General features: G+C 43.9%; 2 protein-coding genes across 7 annotated transcripts; one reads left to right on the top strand and one right to left on the bottom strand.

Annotated features, from left to right (window-relative positions):
- Positions 1–863: 863 nt before the first annotated feature.
- On the top strand, positions 864–20,641 carry ddo (D-aspartate oxidase). 4 transcript variants are annotated; one of them, XM_018732145.2, is made up of 6 exons: positions 864–966; positions 4,653–4,755; positions 15,614–15,836; positions 18,320–18,428; positions 18,628–18,804; positions 19,840–20,641. In XM_018732145.2, exons 3-6 carry the CDS (start codon positions 15,665–15,667, stop codon positions 20,369–20,371), a joined length of 990 nt encoding a protein of 329 aa, XP_018587661.2. In that variant the 5' UTR covers positions 864–966; positions 4,653–4,755; positions 15,614–15,664; the 3' UTR covers positions 20,372–20,641. The 4 variants fall into 4 exon arrangements, with proteins under 4 accessions (XP_018587661.2, XP_029114168.1, XP_029114169.1 ...); XM_029258335.1 differs by having other exon boundaries at positions 15,598–15,836; XM_029258336.1 differs by lacking the exons at positions 864–966; positions 4,653–4,755 and adding an exon at positions 11,357–12,204 and having other exon boundaries at positions 15,598–15,836.
- Positions 5,903–11,225, bottom strand: zbtb24 (zinc finger and BTB domain containing 24). Of its 3 annotated transcripts, XM_018732138.2 has the most exons (8): positions 11,117–11,225; positions 10,613–10,742; positions 8,385–9,296; positions 7,569–7,736; positions 7,389–7,472; positions 7,233–7,316; positions 7,018–7,099; positions 5,903–6,916 (listed from the first exon to the last, which is right to left on the bottom strand). In XM_018732138.2, the coding sequence occupies exons 3-8, from the start codon at positions 9,262–9,264 to the stop codon at positions 6,049–6,051; spliced, it is 2,166 nt and encodes a 721-aa protein (XP_018587654.1). In that variant the 5' UTR covers positions 9,265–9,296; positions 10,613–10,742; positions 11,117–11,225; the 3' UTR covers positions 5,903–6,048. The 3 variants fall into 3 exon arrangements, with proteins under 3 accessions (XP_018587654.1, XP_018587643.1, XP_018587634.1); XM_018732127.2 differs by lacking the exon at positions 11,117–11,225 and having other exon boundaries at positions 9,813–10,765; XM_018732118.2 differs by lacking the exon at positions 11,117–11,225 and having other exon boundaries at positions 10,613–10,765.
- Positions 20,642–20,703: the final 62 nt, after the last annotated feature.

Here is a 20,703-nt window from a genome sequence, read left to right as displayed (position 1 = left end):
AAAGTTTCTTGCATAGTGTTGTGTATTGATTGCGTATAGTTTTAATGTCTTTTATGTAATTTTAATTGGGCCTTTTAATGGTTTGGAGAATTTTTATCTGGATTGCTTTTGTAATGAAATTTGATGTATTATTTTTCACTGACTAATCTTAATGGAACGTTCAGCTGGTTTGTAAACAATTTTATGCAGGGCTCTTGGAAGCGAGGCTTTATTACTTCGCATGTATTGTTTTATTTTTATACTGTTTGTGGTTTCTCTTGTCATATATTGCAGTTTTAATGGAATGCCCAAATAGTGTGTAGCTACACAAAGAGTGTGTACAACCTTAAACAAATACTGAAAGCTCAAAGTGTAGACTTTTGTACATGTCTGGTTTAAAATTTATATTCTAATGCAGATATGATTTAATATTTTTCTTGGTAATAAGGGCAAAAATGGCAATTTCTTCATGTATTCCTTCTCTGCTGCTGCTTCAACTCCAAATGTAATTGAACAGGCAAGTGTCTTAATTTTCCTCAACAACCACAAGTACAATAGTTCTGTTTTTAAAAACCATCTAAAAGTGGTTTGTTTTAAGCAATCTGGTTTCCTACTTATTGTAAGAAAGTAATGAAGAGTACCCCTCATGTAGACGCCGTTACACTATGAAGGAACATGCTGGGAAAATGGCGCCATTTCAGTTCAGCTTTACGCGGAGTTCGGCACTGTGTTCCCACATGAAAATTCTTATCTTAACTGATTTTAAAGCTTTGTTCGTGTTTATTTTGGTTTCATCAGGAGCCCAAAGGAAAGTTTAAAGTGTTTTTTAAAAACCATAGGCAAATGCAGACTCTAAAAAAAACGAGGGAAACTTAACTCCCCACTGCTTATAAGCAGCCGGAAGTGTCATATGTGGAGGGCAGTTGTATCGCAATCGGAACGATCCTGGTCTGTATTCCCACTCAAGCGGTAGCGACCTTCATTAAGGTACTTATCCTGAATTAACACGGTAAAACTTACTCAGCTGTATAAATGGGTAAATCATTGTAGCTTAGACCTAAGCTAGTGTACATACCTTAAGTCACCTTGGGCAAAGCCTTCAGCAAAATTGAGAGTTGACGTAGTGAGCCTGACGAGCCACAAAGACTTTTGTCAAAGTTGTTGTGAACCGCGAGAATTTCGTGCGTCTTTTTAGGTTCGCTATTAAATATATACACATACAGTGTTCTACAAATGCATCGTGTAAGTGATTGTTCTGCTTGTTTTCTAACACCTTACGTAGCCAAAAGTCCTCACTCTCTTGCCTGGCATCGATAAGATAAACGTCGTGTCCGCGCTTCCAAGCCTTTTTCAGCTTGGATATTATCCGTTTAAATGTTGTCTGCTACAGACAGACACAATCCTCAAGAAAGGACAAATCAGCTGCTCAACACTTATAACACTGTTTCCGAGTAAGTATATGAAAAAATATTAACAAAACGCGCACTTCGCTCTCGGAACAGCCTGGCTTAACATACTAGTTGTTGATTCGCCTCAGAGTCAGAGAGAGGAAAAACTTGAAGGCTTGAGTTGATACTAGTTTGACGCGTTGGACTAATTTAAAAAAATATTACAGTAATTCGATTAAAGGTATGTTTTGTGTAATTTTGAACGAATGTGTGGCAGATGTTCACTCTGATCATACATTTGATTGAACTGATGATGGTTTTGAAAAACTGCTGGGGGGTCTTGTTACAGTCCCAGCCAGGTACAGGTGATGCAGGCCCGGGATAAGGAGCTTCCGGTATGTGAGGGGGTCGGTACGGACTCCTTATGGCCTCATCAGTCCTGATCACACTCTCACGTTCCCTGTTTAACCTCCTGCACTGTACACTGCACCTCACTGCACTGTACGTACATTTCTCCTCCTCCTGTACACCGCAGATCTGTCGATAAACCCACTGCCAGCAGGGGGCGCCCTCACCCAACCCTTACTCTGTGCATTGAGGTGCCCCTCAAAATATTGAAAATGTTTCTCAAACTCTCATCCCTTCATGTCATTACTCTTTAGTATAAAATAGATGAGCCAAATTTTAATATAAGTAATTTTTAGTGGTTGCTCAAGTATATCACTAAGGATGCATAACATGGTCATTCATAATAGTTTACTCGGCAGACCCAGAATCCATGCTCACCCTGTAGTTTGTTTTGGATAGTTTTACACTTTTGAAGCAGTGTGGCCTTTCTTGGGTTGGGAGAATCATATGGGTGTTTCTTCCTTAACTTCTACCTGTTTCCATGACATTCCAAGTTTTTTTCCATAATATTCCATGAGGTTCCACAAGCCCAAATTAATAAGTCAAAGTGTTTTCCAACAAGCTGCTACTCCAGTTGCGCACATCACAAAGACAAAGTGGAAATGTGATACAAAGTTTGTTAGAAATGTTCTGTATAAAGGAATGTTATGGTATGTATGAAAATGTCTCCCTTGAGGATAGACTCTGGAACTTTGTGAATCTGCATTAAAATCCAAGGTAGAAGCAATAAGTTGCAAATACTATAGAAGCAGTATGATACTATAAAATATAAAAATATTATAAAAGGGGGGCGTGGTGGCGCAGTGGGTTGGACCAGGTCATGCTCTCTGGTGGGTCTGGGGTTTGAATCCCGCTTGAGGTGCCTTGCAACGGACTGGCGTCCCGTCCTGGGTGTGTCCCCCCTCCATCCTTACGCCCTATGTTGCCGGGTTATGCTCCGGTTCCCCGCGACCCCGTATGGGACAAGCGGTTCAGACAGTGTGTGTGTGTATATTATAAAGGGTGTTATTGCCAAGCAAGACATGCTTCATAAGCTGGTGTTGTAATACATTTTTGGTGATGTATTTTTTTGCCCAGGAACAGATTTTTCTCCATAAAAAATAATTTAACCCTGTGATGACAGGAATTTGCCTAATGATGTGACCTTGTGGGAGAAATTAACAAAACAACAAGTATACTGAAAGTATAAGAACCATTTAATCATTTACCACCTAGATGCATATTACATTTAACATTGTTTTGTTTTGGAAAATACCTGCCTAAATATTCTCATCAGGATCTGCCACCTCTGACATCTTTAATTACAGCGGTCATAATTACATCTTTGCTTTTATGCACAGGTACTGCTTTTTAGTGCAGCTCCAGATTTTAGCCTCTTAAAATGGCTTGATGTTTACTAGAACAATATGAATAGGCACCATAGGTAAAGGCCTAACAGCAGCTCTCAAGTCTGATTGCTCAGTCACCTGCTATCTTCACAGGAATAGGGCTTTGTATTTCTTGGGTCAAAGTACTTTTCTGAAGCAGTGATCTTGAGGTGTGTTTTTACGCACACACAAACTATGTGTACAAATAAAGAAATTTCAAGAAGGGCTTCTGCCCCTTAACGTACTTTTAGACAGCGTCTCAGAGAACTGCAATCCCAAGACGTACACTGAGTCTGGAAGCAATCAGCCCAGTTAGTGTTTACATGTTTTTGGCATCTTTAAGAGCTGCTTCTTTGTGGTGAATCCAGGTGAAGGATTCATTCAGCCTGCCAGAGACTGAAGATAGTTACCTGCATCATTAGTGACACCACAACCTGCAGCCTGAAGCACTGCCTACCCCTAAGTGAGGATATACAGCACCTCAGATATGTTTAGGGTGAAAATGGAGAAATTTTCTTCATCTGTAACTGGATTGTAGTGTGGAAAAGATACTACACTCTGTTCCAGAGAGTTTGGATTTTCATTCTACAGTAGGTTGCTGCTCCTTGTTGAAAACTGCTAACTGCAGCAGGTAATACGATCTAAAAAAATGGGTATTGTAGTACAGGTTATAGGCTTAAGTCCCAATTGTCTTTTAAAAATAATATCCATTCTACCTTTCATTGTCAATATCTGCTTATCCAGTGCAAGGTTGCAATCTATCCCTGAAGTATAGGCTGTGAGGAAGGGTGTACTCTGGCCTGGACTCGAGTCCACCGCAACGCAATCACACACACACACACGCACACACACACCAATTTGAGGTCGCCAGCACACTTGTGCTTAAACTGTGGGTGGAAACCATGTGTCTGTGTTGGTATTTGGATGATTATTTTGCAAATAGGCCATATTGTTCACCTGTTTTCCCCTACAAGAGTCAGGCCTGCGTCACAAACCTTGAAGAATGGGGCTTGGGAGAGGGTGAGGTGGCTGGGCTTTCTGCAATTAACTACACACACACTGTATTGGGACCTTGTATAGCCATTAAAAAAGGCAATTCCATTGAGCTAGAAAATTTGAAATGTAACATTTATATTCCACTTCGTGTTTGTGTATGTATAATGCAGTAGTATAAGTATGCTGAATATTTCTTCATCTGGGAACAGAAGGGTATGTGGGAATTTATGGCATTCCAAAACATTCACTGCTGTATTTTATACATTTTTATATAGCTTGTGGCTGATGTCATGTGGCAGCGTAGACAATTAGGCACCAGCATCGCAGCAAAAGCACCTCACTGTGTGTCAGTTACACTAAGTAGTTAATAGTGACAGATCTATTGAATTTCATGGGACTCAAGGCCTGGTTGTAAATCATCCCCTTATAATGAAATCCTTTCATGATTTGTCTTCTGGAACTAATTTATATTCAGAAAGCATTTGGAAACAGACACATTGTCCTCTGGCATCAGGTCTGCTGTGTTGGATTTGTGGAGTTTCCAAGGAGCAGAACCTGTAGCTACCGAAGGTGAAGTGTTGTAGAAGATCTGCAGGGAAAGGACGGCTACCTGTCAGGTGAGGATAACTACCTTGATACCGTGGGGAGATCATCTTATCTGTCTGCAATATACAATTCCATGGACATCACCAAATATATTATTAAAGTATAATGCATATATTTTCAGGCCTTCACAAGAATTTATGTACATATATTCATATGGATTCTGGTCTAAGAGCAGATTGATCTTCTTCAGAGCAATCACCTTTAAACTCACAACCTTTGCTCTCCTGGGAGTAAAGTCTGTAACTCATGACTTGGTCCATTATAGACCTTACCATTCAAAGGACTTTATAGAGGTGTGTTTGTGTCTAGGACCTCACTCTCTCTTCTTGCTGGTTCACTGTTGAGCAGGGTCACACACATGGCCATCTGTTCTTGGTACAGTGAGGAAGACTGCTAGTCAACCTGAGAGTGTCACTTGTTTGCTTGGTTTACGTACACATTACCATCCATTGGTGATGATGGTGCTTTAGGAGTGTCATTCAGCTCACACCTCTAAATCAGCACCATGAGGACAAACCCTGAGGCTCAGAGTTCTCTGCTACCAAATTTAGGACCTTGTACCAGAGTCCCACGACACAGACTGATTTGGGAGAGGACATCAACTACGCATCAAACTGTGGTTTGAAGTTCATTTTTCCCACAGGTTGTCACAAACTCTTTAGAATACAAAACGTCACCTGTACATCTCAGAAATCTGAAAGTTTAACTGCGCCTACAATGCTTCAGGCTGTCACCTCAAAAAATACCACTAAATTGTGTAACAGTTGTAAAGGAATTCTTCTGATCATTTTTATACTTTGGCAGGAATTTAATTTTAATCTGCATTTCTGTTCATTGCAAGTCTGGTGTAGTTGATGGACTTCTATTACATCTCTATTAACAAGGCACCATATGCACTTTTATAGGACCATAAATTTAGATATACAAGGGAGTTTCTCATAACATGTACAGCCTGTCCATTTAAGTATTTTTCCCAATGAAACAACATTTTACTTAACGTTTTCTACTTTGTGGTTGCACAGTGAAAACTGTTGGGCATTCAAACTCATTTTATTGCCATTAGAAAAACACAACCAGCCATTTTTTCATCAATAACACCATGTCCAGTGCAGGGTCATGGTGGTCCACAGCCTATCCTGGAAGCATAGAATGTGAGTAAGGGTACACCCTGGATGGGATGCTAGTCACAAGACATAAAAATAAGAAAAAATTTTAAAAGTCAACTTAGAAACAACGATAATGGGTAACAATTTGGGTTTCCAAGTTTGTAACTGAATCACACTACATGTGTGAAGGGAGAAGGGTCAGTTCTGAGGGGCCAGACTGGTGGTGTAGAGGTAGGACACTGTGCCGGCCTGTATCTGGAATGTCTGCCCCTGTATCTGGTGACTGGGGATCTGCTCTGTGGTTTGGCTGATGGAGATGGCTTGGGTGGGCTGCCCGCTGATGTGGATTGCCTGGCCCTGTTCCCGGTCAGTGGGCACCTGTTGGGAAGAGGCCTCCCGGGTGACAGGCAGGTGTGGGAGGGGTGGCTGCATAAGGTGCAGATGCTGGGCAGGCCTTGGCGAGACTGGCAGTGGCTGTGGCGGTCCGTGATGGGCCTGCAAGTGCTCCATGGCCTCTCGGCTCAGGGTGATGAGGTGCATCCGCTCGGACGTCCCCTCCAGGACGCTTATGGCCTGGATCTGCTGCGCCTGTTCCCCCTGTGTGACCAGTGCCAGGCCTGGCACATGCTGTGGAGGTGGAGCCAGAAGGGTGAGCCCCTGCGCCTGCTCTGCCCCTACACCCTCTGAGGTCTCGCTGGCAATGATGCTGATGCCCTGTTCCTGTCCAGACACAAAGTTGATGTTGTCCACCTCGCTGGTGACCACCAGCTGGATCTCCTGCTCCCCTGCTGTGGGAAGCTGGTACTGCTGGAGCTGCAGGATGCCACGGACCTCCTCCTGCCCACCACTGGCGTCTTCCGCAGCTGCCTCCTCCGAGGCTTCTGTGGGCTTCTCCTTGTTATGAGTCTTGGTGTGAGCTCTGAGGTTGTCCAGTCGGGCAAAGGACAGGCTACACAGTGGACACGTGAAAGGCTTCTTGCCAGCGTGGGAGGCCACGTGGCGCCTCCTTGCACTAGGGTCCGAGAAAGACTTGTCACAGATGCTGCAGACATAAGGCTTCTCCCCCCTGGAGAGAAAAACCAAATGGAGAGGGTCAGTTTCCTTTGCTCAGAATCAAAATAACTTGAGTCCAGACATGTGACTTTTTCAGTTGCGGGAAAGTCTCACCTGTGGATCCGAATGTGTGTCTGCAGGGTGCTTTTGGCTGTGAAGCACTTTCCACAAATCTCACAGGTGAAAGGCTTCTCCCCTGTTTAAACAACATACTGCTGAACTTGAACTGCCTGCCTCACCTGAGAAATCATCAGTCATGCTACGTAGTTACACCTCCCATTAGAAAGGCATTCTGTTATTAAAGAAAAACTGAAAATTATCTGCCATACCAGTATGTGTCCTCATATGTTTCTTCAGTTGAGCTGCATCCATAAATTTCCGATTGCAGTGCTCACACTCTGGCAAAGCTTTACCTAAGCAAGAGGGAACATTTTAATATATAGTTGAACTGCAGCAGTTTGGCTTTAAATGAATCAACTGCTCACCTGTGTGCACTCTGTAATGGCTCTTCAGCTGCCTCTTCTGACTGTATATTTTCCCACACTGATCACAGCTGAAGGATTTCTGCTCTGGAATATTGGAGAAAACAACACTGAGTCTAACTGTTGTACTTTCAACACTTGAAAAGGTACCAGCAGGGGGTCCACTACCATGACTGATGATACCTGTATGTAGGTTCATGTGCTCCAGGAGGGAGTGCTTGGTAGACAGCGCCTTCGAGCACACCGTGCACACAAACGGCTTTTCTCCTGTGTGCATGCGCTGGTGCACCTGCAGTGTGTGCTTCTGGGTGAAGCCCTTCCCACACACAAAACACCTAAAGGGCTTTTCACCTGCCAGAACATTTTGAAACATTATTTGAGGAGTCACATTTGTTCTTCATGTTAAAAGCCAGAAACAGCACTTACTTTCATGTAAATTGGTGACTCCAAATTGCTTTGTGTGTGTGTGTGTGTGTGTGTGTGTGTGTGTGTGTGAGAGAGAGAGAGAGAGAGAGAGAGAGAGAGAGAGAGAGAGAGAGAGACTGTCCTACAATGGACTAGTGTCCCATCCAGGGTATACCCTGCCTCACACCTGTGTGTTCCAGCATTCTGAATTACCGTGGTCCTGTACTGGATAATTCATTATTGATAATGCAAGGCTGTATGTATAACATGCTTCACTTGTTATGCATATTGTAATTTATTGCCATGGGGGCAGCTGGTAGTGTAGTGGTTAGAGCTGCTGCCTTTGGACCCAAATTCACAGGCTCGAATTCCAGCTCCAGCTGTAGTACCCTTGAGCAAGGTACTTAGTCTAAATTATTCCAGTAAAATTACCCAGATTTATAAAAGGGGTAAATAACTAAGCTGCTAAACACTGCAAGTCCCTTTGGAGAAAAGCATCAGTTAAGTGAATAAATGTACTTTATATTTTATGAATCAGTCACGATGGGAGTAATATATACTTAGCAGTGTTTCCTCAGAAGATCAGTGACCAACCTGTATGTGTTCTCTGGTGTATTTTTAAGAACAGGTGATTTTTGAAGACTTTCCCGCAGTCTTCACATCGCGCTTCAGTGTTGGGATATTTCCGCCTCCTGCCCCTCCTGCCGGGCTCTGCCTTCTCAGACACCTCTTCCTCCATCTTATATCCTTTTAATTTCATGGTAGGCTTTATCTTGCGTTTGCTGTAGCGGCTGCGGCTAGCTTTTGGGTCATAGTCCGCATCCTCAACTCCAGAAGGCTCGACACAGGCGTCCGACTCTTCATCTCCATCGGCCTCTGGAGCTTCCTCGCCCCTGGAGCCTGTGGCAGCTGGTACACTTTGCATCTCTGCCACAGCAACAGGTTCAGCTGCAGCATTTGACTTGGGCTGTGCTGCGACCAATGTCTCGCTGGCATTTGTGCTCTTTTTTGGCCGGCCCCGTTTGCGCTTGGGGGTCTCTGAGCCAACTCCTGAAGAAGGGGCTGCTGTGGCTGCCTTGCTGACCGAGACAGAGCTCTGACAGTCTGCATAGGCCTTCACCAGATCGCTGATCTGCAGGAGGTGGGCCATATCCAGGAGCTGCTTAGTGGCAGTCTCCTCCACTGACACATTAGCACTGTAGATGAACTCCAGGACAGAACTGAAGATCTGTGCAGCCATGCCATCCAGCTTATATATGGACTGACCCACATGACCCTCGGCAGTAAACATTAGGGAAAAATACTCACTGCTTGCAGCTAGCAAAGCTTTGTGGGCCTTAAAGTGGACATCCTCCACAATTAGTGTTATATCACACAGTAAGTCCTTCTTTCTCAGCTTGTCAAACTTGTTCAAGATTGTGTCCTTGTGTGCTTTTGAGTGGATGGCAAAATGTGACGTGGTTGGATTTGCCATTCTGCAACACAGATTAGGGAGTCTTCATTCACCTGCAAGTACAAACCAGGTCAGCTACACTCCTGATTGCGACTTTGGATACTGCTTACCATAACATGGTGTACATTGTTTTAGTTATATGGTTTGGTTTATATTTTGGTAGTTAAATATATTGTGTTGTCTATGTTAAATGATTTACTTAGCTGACACTTTTGCCCCAAAATGACTTATATGGTGTCAAGTGAGGGTATGTAGCTTAAGAGTACTGCAGCAGAATGGGCATTTGAACCTTTACTTAGATATAATAACTATAATTTTCAATAGCCTAGACTTACATAATCTACAGATGGTTCATGAGAAATGATATATATGGGTGGCACAGTGGTGCAGCGGGTAGTGCTGGTGCTTTACAGCTCCTGGGTTGTGGGTTTGAATCTGGCTCAGTGTGTATGGACTGTAGCTGGTTTGTGTGAGTTTTGATCGTTTCCTGATGCAGTCGAAAGATGTGTGTGTGCACGTGCGTGTGATTGCCCTGTGATGCACAGAAACCCATTGGAGGTGTACCCTACCCAGTCTAGTGTCCTGTGCTTCTGGGATGGGTTCCGAAGTACTGCGACCCTGCACTGGACAAAAAGGCCTAGATCATGGTTTGTAATAAGTGAGGGTGGATAGGGGTGTCTGCTAAATACCACTTCGTAGTCGTTGCACACATTGCTTCAGAGAAACTAAGCATCTGCTGAATGAATCAATCAATGTAAATGTACTTTTTTGTGCACATTTCTCTTTTGTTACAACAACACTGCAATCATGAAAGATTATCATGGGTTCAAAATTATCACTTATTTATTATTATTGCTTCTTATCCAAGTAATTGTCTACTATCAATAAAGAATTAGAATGAACTGACTAGGCAAAGTATGAAAATAGTGTCTTAATTATTATCCAACCCTGACAAGATAGCAAATTCATAATCAAAACAGAACGTTTAAACATAAGGACAAACGATGTGAGTGTGCGATACTTAGCTCACTTTGTTCTTACAGCCGAGCAGTAATGATATTTAGTGGCACATGGAACAGTTGGTTCTCCAAGTGAAGTAAACCTAGGTTATCCTCCCTGCACCCAAAACTAACCAGGTGAAGGAAACAGCGCAGTGAGTCAGTGTGTTCAAACCGAGCGCCATGTTCAGTCTTCAAAATTAAATCGCTCGTGTGTGGTACTACATCTAAATGTAGAAAATTCGAGTTCCCGTTTAAAACACGAGTTGGTATTTTAATCATTTAAAACACTACAATGCGCAAGTGGGTGATATTTCGCAGAAAATGTTAATACAAAACAAAAACATATAACAAAGCTTCCAGGACCTTACCTCCCCGGAAAAAATGACCGCGTTATTTGGGAAGTCTCGCGAGACCTTGGCTGCAAACTCGGAGCAAATCGCGTTGCGCTGCAGGTGCGGAGGAGCGCTGATCCCAGACCGGTCAGCCTTCTCTTCGATTCTAATAGAATCATGGCCAAAACAGGGAACTAGATCTACTAGATATGACAACAATGGATAACTAATGCTAGAGAGAATATAAAAATGAATGAAAAATAAAACTAAAATCATAAATACACAGAAAAAATAAAGACTTATTCATTACAAATGTGCTAAAACGTCGATAAAAGCACAGTTCTCGCAGCTTTGGGTTTAGAAATTGCGAGAACTGTGCTTTTTATATGTAATTATGTAATATATGTTATGTAATTTAATTAGAATGTTCTTGTAATGTTTAATTTCTTTTATAAACGGGAAAGGCTTTGAATTTACATTTAAACTTATGTATATTTAATTTGGCAAATAAGGAAACAAAATGTATTATATGGTACCTACCTGTTGTCGTCTCTCTTGTATTTATAAAATCCAAGCAGTACATGTATGAAAGTGAAGGATAAATCTAACGAAAACCAAGTTTCCGCTCCATTAAGAAGGTCCGACCAGAATTTCTACGTGTTTCTACAGAATTAATTTAATTTAAAATATGTAAAAAGCTGTTTCTGAGGAACTTTCACAAAATGTCTTTAAGTCTTTGGATAAAGCATTTTCTTGGGTACATTTTATGAATTAATTTATACGAGACTTATCTCACTTTATTATCGGTCAAGAGAAATATCAGGGTTAAGTCCACTCCTTTCCCCAAAAATATAACTGATAAATCTGCTCCAACATGCCACCACATGTGGCACTGTAACAGTAATGATGTCCCTTTGAAACAAAGCTCTGATCCCTCTTATTTGTGTGACGAGACTGGGCGACAAACATGTGATGTGTCCCACAGCAGAGGCGCACAGATCCAAGTCTGGGGTGGCGGGAGTTCGATTCTAATAGACTACCCAGTGATGTGGGCACGGTATTTTTTGCAGATCTTATTATATTTATCTAAATAAAACATGAGCGTAACTAACCGGCTTTAATTCAAATTGCTTATCTGAGTACAGTCGTAAAGAGGATCATAATAAATAAGGGGGAAACGGTTAGCGGCGGGGGGCGCAGATTCACAGGCGGAAGGTTATGAGCACAAGTCCCGTGGGTGGTGGTGCTGAGACACGATGATCGGGGTGAGTGACAGGTGCAGGCGGGAACAGGGACGGGGACGGGACTGTAAATGTAAACACACCTCCGGAACGCAGAGGGATCGTAATGTGTCGCGGTGATCAAAGCGTTCGTGTGCGACGGGGGGCCGGCTGGGCTCTTATTCTTGACCACCAGCCAAGCACGTTTCTCGCAAACCGACCAAGTAGCTGGGTGTAGGACGGGCTTCATACCGGTGACGGGGTTTTGTGCAAAGTCACAAGTGCCAGTGAGTGGCAGAACCCCGACACACGGGCCTTCGTGGGACACCCAGCCCAGCGCTGGACTGACTGAAGCTTCGGTCCCGTCACCACCGGACACGGTGTCGAGCGTGGGCTCGGCGGGCTGCGGTACGTGTCACTGCTCAACCCCTAGTCACATAATTAAATAATTTCATTATAGTATAACCGGGCGGCATCGCCACGAGCCCGTGATGGAAATATATAATAATTCTGTAACAGAATATTTTTGTAACAAGTCTCCATTTTTTCCGCATGCTCCGGCGAATGGGTGAGTCCGCCTATAGATTAGTATAGTATAGTATAGAACATAAAAGTAAAACACAAAACTTTATTTATGGAGTAGGGAGAGGCGACTAAATAATGTGCTGACTGCAATTTATTAAAGACGCGTAAAGGAAATGTGTGGAGAAAAGACTGAGCCCACCGGTTACCATGGCGACTTGAAAGTAAAGTTGAAAAGCAGCGAGACAGCTCCGAGCTCGTACCCTGGTCCTGAGAGCTGCTGCCTTTGAGCCCGAAGGTCGCAGGTTCGAATCCCCCCCTCAGCGCTAGTACACTTGCGCAAGGTACTTACCCTAAACTCCGCGCCTGTAGAAATTGGAAAATCATTGTAGGTAGATTTGGAGGAAAGTATCAGTTACATATGTAAATATACTGGTTTGGGCAGGGCATGGGTTTCAATCCTAACTTGACCTGTTGCTATAATTACCTTGTAGTCTGAATTACTACAGTAAAAATTACCCAGCTATATAAATCGGCTAAATAATAGTAAGTATGTGAAAAGACTTCTGTGTAGGTCACTTGTTGTGTGAACACTGTGTTTGAGGGTGATGTTGACTGCAGACTCTAACCTTGGTGTAATTGTACTGTAATTCACTTAAAATGTCAATTCCTCAACTGTATCAAGCCATCACCAGTTTTTAAAATGTATTATAAGCATTTATTTAGCTGCTGCTTTTCTCCAAAGTGACTTACATGCTAAGGAATGTATAAAACAGTACATACAATTATTTACCCATGGCATTTGTATAGCTGGGTAATATTTACGTTATTGATCCAGGCTAAGTACCTCGACTGAAGAGCGCTACAGCGAACCACAGTGATAAAGTGATTTTGTAATTGCAGTCTACATACCGCTACATCCTAATGCTAAGCTAGCACTTGAGTTACTACACTCAGCTATTAGCAAAAAACAAAACGCACATCCGAAAGGAGGCTTTATTGCAGCAGGGAGTTTTAATCAGGCAAACCTCAGGCCAGTTTATCGAAAATTCCACCAGAACGTTAAATGCTGAATCAGGGGTAAGAACACACTGGACAACGTTTACACAAATGTTGACAACGCATACAAGGCCCTGCCCCGTCTAGGACAGTCTGATCATCTTTCCTTGTTCATGTTGCCTGCTTACAAGCCACTCATTAAGAGGATTAAACTGACTAGCAAAGTGGTTAGAGTAAGTCCTGAGGGGGCAACGTTACAGCTGCAGGACTGTTTTGAGAGCACAGAGTGGAGTGTATTGCCGCAAACAATACTCTAGAGCACTCTAGAGCAATACACCTCATCTGGTCCTGTCCTACATTAATTACTGCACAGAGGATGTTACCGCAGTTTAGGAAATCTCTGTGATCCCTAACAAATGCTGCTTACGGGGCAGGTGACACAGCAGCCTATAGTTTAGCCAGGACTAATCTAAAGCGAGGCATTAATGCAGCAAAACTCAACCTTAAACTCAGGATTGAGAACTGTTTTAATAACAACAACCTCCGATGTATTTGGCAAGGCATACAAGCTCTCACAGACTACAAAAGGAATGATAAGTTGCCTATAGATAGTAATTAATTCACAGCGGAGGAACTTAACTTGCACTTTGCCCACTTTGACAAAGACAGCAATAGTAGGGAAACAGTTAGGTCTGCACTGCCACCTGATAAACGTCAATTGCTGACTCTGGACTCTAATGAGGTTAGAAGGGTTCTGCAGTGTCAGTGTGGGGAAAGCGGCTGGTCTTGATGGTGTCCCGGGCTGCGTACTTCACGCATGCGCCAACCAGCTGACAGAAGTTTTCACCAGCATTTTTAACCTTTCCTTCACCAGCGCTGTTGTCCCAACCTCCTCAAAACCACAACAGTTGTGCCCATTTCCAAACAGCCTAAATGACTATCACCAGATTTCACTTACACGCTTGGTATCCAAGTGCTTTGAGAAGCTGATTCTTGCACATACGAAAAGCATCGTCCCTGACAGCCTGGTGCTCCGCCAACAATCTCATTCTTAAAACCAGGAAGACAAAGGAGATTGTGGTGGACTTCAGGAAGAAAAGGAGAATTGACCTTAGTCCTGTGCTCATAAATGGTGAGGCTGTGGAGAGAGTCCCCAGTTTCCAATTCTTGAGGGAGAACATTACAGAAGACTTCTCTTGGGCCACACACACTTCTACTCTGATTGGAAAGTCGTTACAACAACACCTCTATTTCTTGAGAAGACTGAGGAGAGTGAGGCTGCCCCAGGATCTTCTCATGAACTTCTCTCAATGTACATCATGGTATGCCAGCTGCATAAGAGAAGAGCAGAAGGCTCTGCAACGGGTCATCAGGACGGCTCAAAACATCGGCACAAAGCTACCGGTAGTTGAGGACATGTATCCATCCAGATGTCAGAGCATGGCCTTCAAAATGATCAGGGACTCCACTCACCCTGCACACCACCTCTTCAAACTGCTCCCCTCTGCAAGGCGATACAGGACAATTCACTCACACACCACAAGGATTAAAAACAGCTTCTTCCCCAGAGCTGTGAAACCAGCTGAACACTGCTAGGTTTTTAGTGTATTATACTGTATTATCTGTTCAAATTGTTTAACTTTCTATTTTTGTACTTAAGCGTTTGTGTTTTATATTGTGGCGCACAGCACCGTGGGCTTGGATGGGGTGAAGAAGGATACGGAGGTAGCGTTCATTATAAACGACTTATTTGAAGAGCAGCACTAGAGAAACAATGTTCTCGGTCCAAGGACCCCATTTCCTCCAGGACCTGCACTTACAGCCAGCTTTCCCAGCCTGTTTAGCACCCTTAAGGTTTCCCTTAAAACACTGAGAAACACGGTCACCCCATAATTTTCCTCCTAAGTGCCCCCAGTGGTTGCACACCCACATTTAGTTTCAAGTTTATTGTCATAGATACAAGTACCATGTACATGTATCATGAAAATCTTCCTGAATGCTTCTCCAGGAAGATTTTCATGAGACATGTACATGGTACTTGTATCTGTTATTTCCCATAATGCAACTATTTACATTAGATGGGTTTCCCTCCTAAATACAAGTAACACAGGTCGTTACAATATTGTTGTCTAAAGAACTCATGTAATACCAGTATAATTTCATCGTATTGCATAACAATAAAATGACAGTCACCAGTTCAGTTCAGTGGAGAATGGGCATTCAAACAAGATCTTCCAGTTTTAAGGGGATGTCTCTAACTGTTACACCACCTGCTCACAGCCCTTTCAGCACACAGGTCCCGAGAAGCTTGCTTTTTGTAGCGCCCTTCTGGTATTGTTGCCCTGCGATGCATCGGGTGAAGGTGGCCGTGGTGGGGGCTGGGGTGGTCGGCCTCTCTACGGCTGTGGTCATCGCCGAAGCCCTTCCACACTGCTCTGTCACTGTGCTGGCTGACCGCTTCACACCCAACACGACGAGCGACGGGGCTGCAGGGATTCTCTTCGCCTCCCAGTTCCCAGGTGAGGTCACATGCAGTTGTCGGCACGCGTGTATACATCCACCTGTCTCTCTCGGCTTCGATGCCATCCTTTCCCTGACCTTTACTCTGTATTTTGGAAAGCTACTACTATTCCTCCAGAAATACCAGCTCTTTCTCTCTCTCTTTTGTGTGTGTGTGTGTGTGTGTGTGTGTGTGTATATATATATATATATATCATCTATATACAGTGCCGTGAAAAAGTATTTGCCCCCTTCCTGGTTTTTTTTTTTTTTTTTGCATATTTGTCACAGTTAAATGATTGAGATCATCAAACAAATTTTAATATTACACAAAGATAACCTGAGTAAATACAAAATGCAGTTTTTAAATGATGATTTCATTTATTAATGGAAAAAAGCTGTCCAAACCTACCTAGCCTATGTGAAAATGTAATTGCCCCCTAAACCTAATAACTGGTTGTGCTTGGTGGCAACAACTGCAATCAAGCGTTTGCGATAATTGGCAATGAGTCTTTCACATCGCTGTGGAGGAATTTTGGCCCACTCTTCTTTGCAGAATTGTTTTAATTCAGCCACATTGGAGGGTTTTCGAGCATGAACGGCCTGTTTAAGGTCATGCCACAGCATCTCAATCGGATTTAAGTCCGGACTTTGACTAGGCCACTCCAAAACCTTAATTTTGTTTTTTTTTTGAGCCATTCGGAGGTGGACTTGCTGGTGTGTTTCGGATCATTGTCCTGTTGCGTAACCCAAGTGCACTTGAGCTTGAGATCCTGAACTGATGGCCAGACATTCTCCTTCAGGATTTTCTGGTAGAGCGCAGAATTCATGATTCCATCAGTTATGGCAAGTTGTCCAGGTCCTGAAGCTGCAAAGTAGCCCCAGACCACCACACTACCACCACCATGTTTGACTGTTGGTATAATGTTCTTTTTATGAAATGCTGTGTTAGTTTTACGCCAGATGTAACGGGATGCACGCCTTCCAAAAAGTACAACTTTTGTCTCATCAATCCACAGAATATTTGCCCAAAGGTCTTGGGGATAATCAAGATGTTTTTTGGCAAATGTGAGATGAGCCTTTGTGTTCTTTTTGGTCAACAGTGGCTTTTGCTTTTGAACTCTCCCATGGATGCCATTTTTGCCCAGTCTCTTTCTTATTGTTGAATCATGAACACTGACCTTAACTGAGGCAAGTAAGGCCTGCAGTTCTTTAGATGTTGTTCTGGGTTATTTTATTAGCTCCTGGATGAGTCGTCGTTGCGCTCTTGGAGTAATTTTGGTAGGCTGGCCACTCCTGGGATGGTTCACCACTGTTCCAAGTTTTCTCCATTTGTGGATAATGGCTCTCACCGTGGTTCGCTGGATTCCCAAAGCCTTAGAAATGGCTTTGTAACCCTTTCCAGACTGATACATGTCAATTACTTTGTTTCTCATCTGTTCTTGAATTTCTTTAGATCGCAGCATGATGTGTTGCTTTTTGAGATGTGCTTCAGTTTGTTAGACAGGTTCTGTTTAAGTGATTTCTTGATTCAACAGGTCTGGCAGTAAGCAGGCCTGGGTGTGGCAAGTAAAATTTAATCAGCTTTCCAAAAAATGTGGTTAATCACAGTTCATTCATAATTTATCGGGGGGCGCAATTACTTTTTCCATATGGGGCCAGGTAGGTTTGGACAGCTTTTTTCCCTTAATAAATTAAATCATCATTTAAAAACTGCATTTTGTATTTACTCGGGTTATCTTTGTGTAATATTAAAATTTGTTTGATCTCAATTATTTAACTGTGACACATATGCAAAAAAAAAAAAAATAATCAGGGAGGGGGCAAATACTTTTTCACGGCACTGTATACACACACACACACACACACACACACACACACACACAGAGGCTGAAACCGCTTGTCCCGGTGAACCGGAGCCTAACCTGGCAACACAGGGCGTGGGGCTGGAGGGGGAGGGGACACACCCAGGATGGGACGCCAGTCTGTTGCAGGGCACCCCAAGCAGGATTCGAACTCCAGACCCTCCAAACAGCAGGATCCGGCCAAGCCCCCTACGCCACCACGCCCCCTCTCAGGTTTTACATTTCACTTGAAATGGATGGTTTACAGACCTAGTTTAACTACAGTGTCTGCATGTGAGAGAACTCATAAATTTGCTGTTTTGACACTCTGCTCCTTATTATAATCTCACCGCTTCATTTCCATGGCAGCCAAATCTGACCGCACACAACACAGATGTACAAAATGTGAATAAAATATGTAAAATTGAACTGGTGATCATTAATATTATCGTTGAGAAATCTCGTGGCAGTCAGATGAAATTGAAATGGTATTCATGACAGGTTGATGTTCTACATGGGTCAAGTTTGAGCGGACCATAAAACGAGAGTTAACCAGTTTTTTTTTTTTTTTTTTTTTTACTAGGATTTTATGCGGGTTAAGTTCTCTTTCTGAGGAGTACGGCCGCTGCCCCCGGCTAAGTGTCTTTAACCCCCTTCAGATGTACCTGTGGAACAGCAGAGGCGCTGGTTCAAGAGGACGTTTGATCACCTGCTGCTGATCGCCAGCTCGCCCGAAGCTGGCGTGGCTGGAGTGTTCCTGAGCTCGGGGTGAGTTCCAAAACGTGACCTTTGCATGACGTTTGTCATGACATGCAAGTCTCGTGCCCTTAGCTCCACCGTTGATACCAACTGATGATTAATAGGATGATAAGCTAATATCCAGTCCGGGTTTCGCTGCAGTGTAGACGCCAACCTCCTGTTTCCTTTTCCATTACAAAGGAGCAGTTCTGATACGGTGTTTATCAAGTTGGCAGATATTCCGCGAGGTGCCCCCCGAAAAAAAGCCTTACTGGTCCGACTGTGTGCTGAGCTTTGGTACCATGACGGACGCAGAGCTCAAGAGGTTTCCCCAATACAAGTTTGGCCAGGCGTTCACCACCATCAAGTGCGAATGCCCCTCTTACCTGCCCTGGCTACAGAAGAGGTAAACAAGTGTAAACGTGTAAACAATTACACTTCTGTCCACAGGGATTTCCACAGTTTGTTTGTCTTACGCTACCTGTTGCTCTGATATAGGTGGTCCTCAACTTACAACACATGTGACTTAAGACTTGCCCAGACAGACTGGACCAGACTAGACGTTTCACGGCCGTCCTATTAACTTTATTATATTTTCGAGCCCCGAGGTTTGGTCATACCATCTAACTCGCACCGCTCCTTCTACCATTTGATACCATTGGTCGGCCGCGCTGCCGCAAGGCTCCATATTTCTGCTCGACTCCGTCAGCGTGGTGTCGTTGTTGTTTTATTTACAGAACGCTTCTTTTGTTATTCCATACTTTTCACAGTGGCTACCAAGTGAAAACATGAGCATTCTGGTGCTGCACAAAAGGACAAAGTAAAAGAATACATTTAGAAATGTCTATGATAATATTGAATCATACTGTATTTATATTACTATGGGATATTAGTATTTTCAAATGTATGAAATTAGTGAGAAAAATGTAACAAAGCCCCAAGATCCAATGTAGCATTCCTGGATGTTCAGTGTTCATTAATACTGTATGTCCTCATGGAGATTTGTGACAGAGTGAAGTCGACTTACGATGTGGCTGTAGGAACACAATTCCGTTGTAAGTCGAGGACCATCTGTACTCCGTCGTGTTTCAATAATTATGTAAACCAGGAGTTGATAACATTTAGTAAATTCGAGCTAAACTAGTTCCTGAGAGGAGCTCTTCAGCTGCTGTGGAGCGACTTCTCACCGGAAAACTTAGAAGCCGAAAGTATAAAAACAATTACATGAGTTCCGGCCCTCAAAAGTAGCGTTACTGGAACAAGAAGCGGCGCTGTGTCCATCGCAAAGCTGGCACCGTGGGGGAACACAGCGGGAAGCAATATATCGGGTGTTTTAAGTAATTAATAAATAATTTCACAAGATTTTCTTCTGGCAATGAGCTGCACGTCTATGTTGAAAAAAGAGAAATAAGTGGCACGGTGTGTTTCGTTTGTGTTTGAGGCTCGAAAAGGCTGGTGGCATCATGATTCACGAAAAGGTGACTGACCTGGCGGAGCTAGGCCTCAGGTACGACGTCATCGTGAACTGCTCGGGCCTGGGCTCCCGGGAGCTCCTCGGGGACGAGGACGTGCACCCGGTGCGAGGCCAGGTCCTGAGGGTTCACGCGCCCTGGCTGCAGCACTTTGTGCGGGTCGCCGACGGGCACACCTACATCTACCCTGGCGCCGGTGGCGTCACCCTGGGGGGCACCCGACAGGCCGCCGACAGCCAGGCTATCTTCGAGCGCTGCCGGCGCCTGGAACCCTCCCTGGGGTCTGCCCGGCCCCTGGGAGAGTGGGTCGGCCTGAGGCCGGGCAGGAGGAATCCCCGGGTGGAGCGCGGGCACGTCCGGGTCCACGGTCGCCGTGTGCCTGTGGTGCACAACTACGGTCACGGTGGCTGGGGGATAACGCTGAGCTGGGGCACGGCGCTGGACGCCTTGGATCTCGTACGCCAGTGCTTGAACGAACGACCCCCTGAGGCCAGGTTGTGACCACGTACCTACTGACCTCCCGTAGCTCGGCACTGGCCCGCATACACGCTCGTAACGCTGAAATTCACAGAGCCCGGCTTCAGACTTTACTAAACATTTATCTTTAATTAAAAATGTAACTTTGAGGTTTCCTTAACCTCGGGTAGAGGCGTGTTTTGAGTAGAAGGGCCCAGTGAACGCACGAGTGTTTATGACTACAGTACACCCAACTGACAATGAATAACTTTAAACTCAATAAATTAACCAGTGGTGTTAACAGTACGTGAGAGAAATGAGTTGTATCCCAAATTCACTTTTGTGCACTGCTTAAAACTTTTGTGGCCTCAGTTAAC

Source organism: Scleropages formosus, chromosome 15, assembly GCF_900964775.1.
Source record: "Scleropages formosus chromosome 15, fSclFor1.1, whole genome shotgun sequence".
Taxonomy (NCBI): Eukaryota; Metazoa; Chordata; class Actinopteri; order Osteoglossiformes; family Osteoglossidae; genus Scleropages; species Scleropages formosus.
The sequence above is the reverse complement of the archived record's forward strand: the minus strand, read 5'-3'. Positions and strand labels throughout refer to the sequence as shown.